At 40.3% G+C, this 6000-nt stretch overlaps 1 protein-coding gene across 1 annotated transcript in view; it reads right to left on the reverse strand.

Annotated features, from left to right (window-relative positions):
• The window catches only part of FGD3 (FYVE, RhoGEF and PH domain containing 3), a 411633-nt gene that overhangs the window by 110486 nt on the left and 295147 nt on the right, over nt 1-6000 (reverse strand). The window contains exons 8-9 of the mRNA XM_068253640.1: nt 1437-1575; nt 1134-1192 (exon numbers count right to left, since the gene is read on the reverse strand). Coding sequence (XP_068109741.1) covers nt 1134-1192; nt 1437-1575 — 198 coding nt within the window. The remainder of the gene's footprint in view (nt 1-1133; nt 1193-1436; nt 1576-6000) is intronic.

The following is a 6000-nucleotide window of genomic DNA, read 5'->3' on the forward strand; positions in this document are numbered from 1 at the left end:
CATAATGGGAGACACTGCATTACAAAACTGGTTAAAGTGGACCTAAACTAACACAATGGCTTCAATTTACTAAGCTTATCTCCCGTCTTTAATATTGTTTCTAGATTTATCACCATGGTGATGAGGCATGTAGCATTCAGAAAACATTTTACCTCAGGCAAACCTAAAGTTAACTCTTCTGTCTTTAAGTTAACTCTTCAATCCTTAAAATAACTCCAGAAATCTAAAGTTAAAGACAGGCTGTTAATGAACTGTGTGTGAGAATATCTACAGAGGAGGTAATTTAGGAATGAAGAGATAAGAGAATGCTCTTACTGTGCAGTGACAAGTTTACTCTTGCCTTATCTCCAGCATGATCTTAGTGAATTGAGGCCATTGTTTTAATATCTAAGGCCTCATTTTGCTTGCCAATGACAATATTTGCATAGCATATACAGCTCCTTACCTAAATTGCATTACTTTGATTAATGAAGGCATTAACCATCTTTGTGAACTGTTCAACTTGTTCAATACATTTTCATAAATTTTTTTTTATTTTTAAATGTCATTTAAGTCCTACAAAAATGCTCGGGGGCTGCCAGCTCAATCTTGTTGGCATTATCACATGATCAGAGGTTTTTAGTTTTCCTGCCCTTCTGTCAAACATAAGTACCCATTCTTAACCCCCCATCCCTTCCCCCGTCTCGTCTAAAAGTGTGCCCACACCTACCTTAGATAATACATGTCATGTTAACCCCAGATGTTACAGGTGTCCATTTTGGCCTGAGCAGAATGTTTGGTTGTTAACCACCCAGCAGCAACTGACCTCAGTTACCAATATTTGGTCACATGTACAGCATTCTGTGCGTCAGTTCAACCCTGGTTGCTGGGCAGCTGCTTTGGGGCAACTGTCTGTGTGAACAAGCCCTTAGACAGAATGTTAACGAGAGAGTATGAAAAAAATTCTACTGTTTTCTGTTGACACATTTTTAAGGATAGAAAAAATGTAATAGGAGTAAATTACAAATGTTCTTATTCAGTGTGCAGTCTATGGAAACTTCAAGAAATGTTCCTTTTAACCAGAAACAGGTATTTAAACTTATTTATAGAAACATCATCTGAGATATCACAAATCTGTGTACAACTTCACCTACCATCTTCCGTATGGCTGCGTTTGAGTGATTCGCCGCAGTTGAAATAAGCTCCAGGGACTCTGTAACAAGAATGATCCAATTACACATATTAAACATTCAGTCAGTGCACAGATTGCTGCTCATCAGACTGCACTGCAAGGTTACGTTAAGGTGACTAATTGTCAGAGAAAAAAAAGATTTCAGTGTGCTCTGTGATTCAATACAGTCATTATCAAAGAGGACAGATCTCGTGAGGGCCTCAGAACTGAAGGATTATTGTGTTAGGGGCGGCATCTAACAAGAAATGCTTATTAAATATCATACTCTCTGAATCCTTTCTATCCAGCGAGTCCTCAGGCAGTTTCTTTAAATAATCCTTCAGGAGAAGTTCGTAGCGAGGAATCCGCTGGACCGGTTCCAGCATGTGATGCTGCAGTGTCAGATTCCCACAGACCTCGTCTTTCTGTAAAGAATCAATACGAGACAGACGTCAGCCATAAATCAGGATGCTTCAGCAAGGAAGAGCTCCTGTAATGCTAACCTGTCACAAGGTTAAAGGAAATATTCATTCATTCATTCATTGTGTTAAGCACAACGAAAAACAACAAATTTAAATATTTTTCCGTTATAATCATTTGAAATATTACAAATAAATATGTCAGTTCTGTGGTGCTCCACCTGCACCACCACCTCTACCTTGATTGTTGCAGAAAATAAATCTCAAATTATAGAAAGCAGAGTCCCTAGACTTGGTCACTGATTATTAGGATCTATTTTTCTCTGTGACGTTATCTTATATTTACTGCTCTACAGCAAAATAAGACCCTTCTTCCACAAGCCAGCAAAGGCAACACAAAGGATGCTCTTGTACTGGGCCCAGAGACTGTTTGAGAAAATAGCGCTAGTCTACCACCCACCTCCACGTGTTCTCAGCCTTCCACCTTGCTCCAATCCAGGGCTGGGTTACTGACCAAGCAACCAAATCACTATTTTGGGGCCAGTTTAAAGGTCAAATGGGCACATAAAGATTTATAGTCCATGTGGTCAAATAACTTTTTAGGGTCCAAAAAAACAAGCTCTCTGCAGCAATGCTCTGCTACAGACATGAGGAATTACACACACAATGTTTATCTCCCTCCAGTCACCTCCCTTCCCCTTAGCTCAGCTTGTAGTGCCATCACTCACAAGATGGAATTACTTGTTTGCGACCTGTCTACACAGGAGCAGCTTGCTAGCAAGGAAGGACTGAAACATGCCATCCAGGAACATCTGTTCTTCCATGATAGCACCATCATTCGGACAATCTGCTCTACTCAAAAGCCTATGAGTTTTATTTGTGATAGACACAATTGCTGAACAAATTAGCCATACTTTTATCATTTATCACAATGATTTTGACCATTTTGATTGAATCTGCCAGTAATATATTGCTCATATGTATCCAATTGATTGGCTTTTAATCAATTTTGTGCTATCGTTCAAAAGTATGATTGGACATGTTGGACAGGTTGGAAATTCTCTGTAAAATGGGGGCAAGACAAGCGTGGTTGGGGATCAATGGCCCATAGCTATGCCCTGCATCAAGAAGTACAGAGCTTGCAGTTTGATTGGAACTTGATAGATATCTGCTGAAAGCTATCAAAATTACAATCAGATGATAATGGAATAGCGATCAATAGGCTAGGCATATCAGGCCATAACTGACCTGTGTATGGCTAGGGATTAGCGAGCAAAATTGACAGGTTTAGTAAATCAGCCCCAATTTTTGCCAAGCAAGATTCTCATAAACCCAACAATCAAGTTCGCCATGTGACATGCTTAGGCAACAATGAGGAAGTAGATGGGGCAATCAATTTTTTTCTGTGTAATCAATCATAAAGTAGGCGATCTTCATGGACCATAAACATCCACCTTATAGATGTTAGCATGATTATTTTACAATTAATATGCCAATTGATTTCAGTCCTTATGTGAATTATTAAACAAAATGTTTTAAAAAAAAAATCATTGTACGATCACTTAAACATTTTCTCCACCTGAGCAAAAAATTCTATAGTGTAAAGCTACCTTTAGCAGAATTATTTTGCAATCAACAAAAACATTTCACTTTGATTTGTGATTGATTAGCGGTTTTGTCTGATAGAGTCTCCATTATAATACTAGTTTTAAATATCCATTCGAATGTTTGACAAAAATAATGTGAACTTGCCAGCGACAATTTCGCTCATCCCTGATGGATAGGCTGTCAGCCAGCAAGGCCAATAGGTACCCACAATAATTCAGCTCCTTAAGTGAGACGGGGGGCTTAAGGCGGTGAATTCACTGTCTGTCAGCTGTTACAGTGTAGTGGCCGGGTGCTTGCTACCTCTTAATAATAATGAGGTTAAAGACGCAGTCACCCTTGAAGTCATATCTGAGTGTGGCTGAGGCCATGTTCAGACACGAATTGCATTTTTTTGCGCCAGGTAATGCCACGGTGTGTCATTGTTTGATGTGCAATGAGGTTACCCAGCAGCAAAAAGAAGCAATTAAATTTTTTTAGTTTATGAGGTCAGCAAAAAATGTCCTTTGTCAGTAAATTTCTGATGTTTGTCAGTAAAACAATTGAAAGATTGGCCACACTGCTCTCGCGGAGAACAACTTCCGTTCAGCTTCTTCTCAGTACCAATCAACCTTCATTCTTCATGGCGGTAGCCGGGGTCTCATGCTACTCGTTGGCTAATGCTGCCCAGTCACATAATGAGAGAATCCGGCTGCCACAATGGGGACTGCACACTAGGTGGTGCTGTGGAGAGGAAGCTGAAGATGGGGCGTGGAAACCTGACGAAGTAAGGTAATTTGGCTCTGGCTACCTATACTGTGGAGTGGGGGGTCATCTGTCAGGGACAGCAAGTTACCTATACTTGGGAGACATCCTTTCAAGAGGGTGGCCGGGGTCCAAATGTATTACTGTATGGTCTTAATCCTGCTCTGCTCATATCCCAAGGTGATGGACCCTCCCCACTGTTCTCTGCCTTCCCTCCTACCTCTGATCTCTGGGCTTCCTGCTTTGCATTGCCATCTTCTATTGGCTCTGTTGCCCTACCTACAGTTCAATCACCTGGAGATGCAAGTAAAAATCCTTGGCAATTGGGAACCAGATCAGGGAGCATTATGTGATCCTCTACAGAAAGAAGAGGTGAGGAGGAGCAATGGGAGGCATCCGACTGCATGTATAAAATAGCAAGGGGCCAGACAAACTATATTTCATAAAATGCATCAGTATTAATACTTTTTACTAAATATTTCACTGGAATAAATAATGTTTTCGGTGTTTGGTTGGAGAACATAAATGGTAGAATGTAAGAAATCTAGCATAAGGCAGTTTCAGTACAGATGAACACAAGCACATGCAGTCAAGTCTGTTGTTCAAATGCAAATCACAAACAGACAACCTCATCTTTACTAATCCCAAGATACTTAAACCCAGATAGCTGTGTGTGTCTTTGAAACTGAAGAAACAGATCACTGCAGAGCAGGGGACTGTACCTGGGGCATGTAAAGCCACTGAATATTTTCCAGTTGAATTCACAGTGTTAAAAGCATTTTAAATAGCAGTTTGTTTGACAAGATGATGGCCACTTACATTACAACATGGAAAACTCCCCGCTACAGCTAAGTGGTACATTAACACAAAGTAAGCATAGAAAATTCCCTTGCAGTGATTTTACATTTTCAGCTAACAAAAGGAACAATGCCAAGGAAATGCAGCTCTTCCATCCGCCAGGAAACAATACATGATCACTGAGGAGGAATCGCTAACATTTACAATAATCTGACGTACTTTACTACAGAAAATTGCATTTGCTGGGATAATGAGGGGATTCTAATAACCTGCACATCAGAACAAACACAAGCTGACATCTTATTGAGCTATTCTTTATCTGGTGCTGGGAATGAAATAGGTAAATAGGCCATTATTTAATGGCTCTGAAGCCAGGCTCTATTTTATTGAATGACTTGACACGATAATACTACTTACTCTGTATAGCGCAATTCTTGACATACTAAAAATGTATATTCATAGCCAATAGAGCTGCTGCTTGGAGCTAAGATTATTTGGCAAATTAAGTCAGTTTTCCCCTAATCTGCAATAATCAGTCTAAGGCCTCTTGCACACTGCACGCGATTCCGATTCAGATTCCGCTTTTTAATCAGTTTTTACATCCGATTCAGATTCTGATTTGCAGTTTGCTCCTTGCACACTACAAATCGGAATCTGAATCGGATGTAAAAACTGATTAAAAAGCGGAATCTGAATCGGAATCGCGTGCAGTGTGCAAGAGGCCTAATCGTGAATTGCAAACGATTTTTTCCAGTCAATATCCCAGCTGTGATTGAAAGCAATAATGCAAATTTGATCAAGAGCTGACATGTGAAATAAAAATACTGCTTGAATGGGAACAGAAGGGGCTCCTTCTATAAGTCCTGAAATAAGGCAGAGGCCACCCATTCTTGGCTTTAAATACATCTCTGGCACTGTATTTGGCCAGCTGAAGTGGGCGTAGACCCACAAAACGTGTTGCCTGCACATAACTTCATATGTGCATGAATGTATAGTTATCACATTAAGCCACCTCTCCCTTTATTATTTTAGCCGTTTTATCTACCATTGGGCGCCTCTTCCTCCTTTGTGCTTTTCAACTGCCTTTGGAGTGGAGTTCCCTGGTACCCAGTGGTTCTGTCTTTGTTGTTTTGCCAAGAGTGTGACCGGATCCAGTTCCAGCTTATCACCCAAGTAGAGTTGGGTTTATAAATCTCCACTTGCCTTCAGTGGTTGATTGCCTCCTGTGCAATCTTCCTTTGCGAGTACCACTTTTTTTACATTTGCCATTTAACTCATGACGTA

Source organism: Hyperolius riggenbachi, chromosome 9 (assembly GCF_040937935.1).
Source record: "Hyperolius riggenbachi isolate aHypRig1 chromosome 9, aHypRig1.pri, whole genome shotgun sequence".
Taxonomy (NCBI): domain Eukaryota; kingdom Metazoa; phylum Chordata; class Amphibia; order Anura; family Hyperoliidae; genus Hyperolius; species Hyperolius riggenbachi.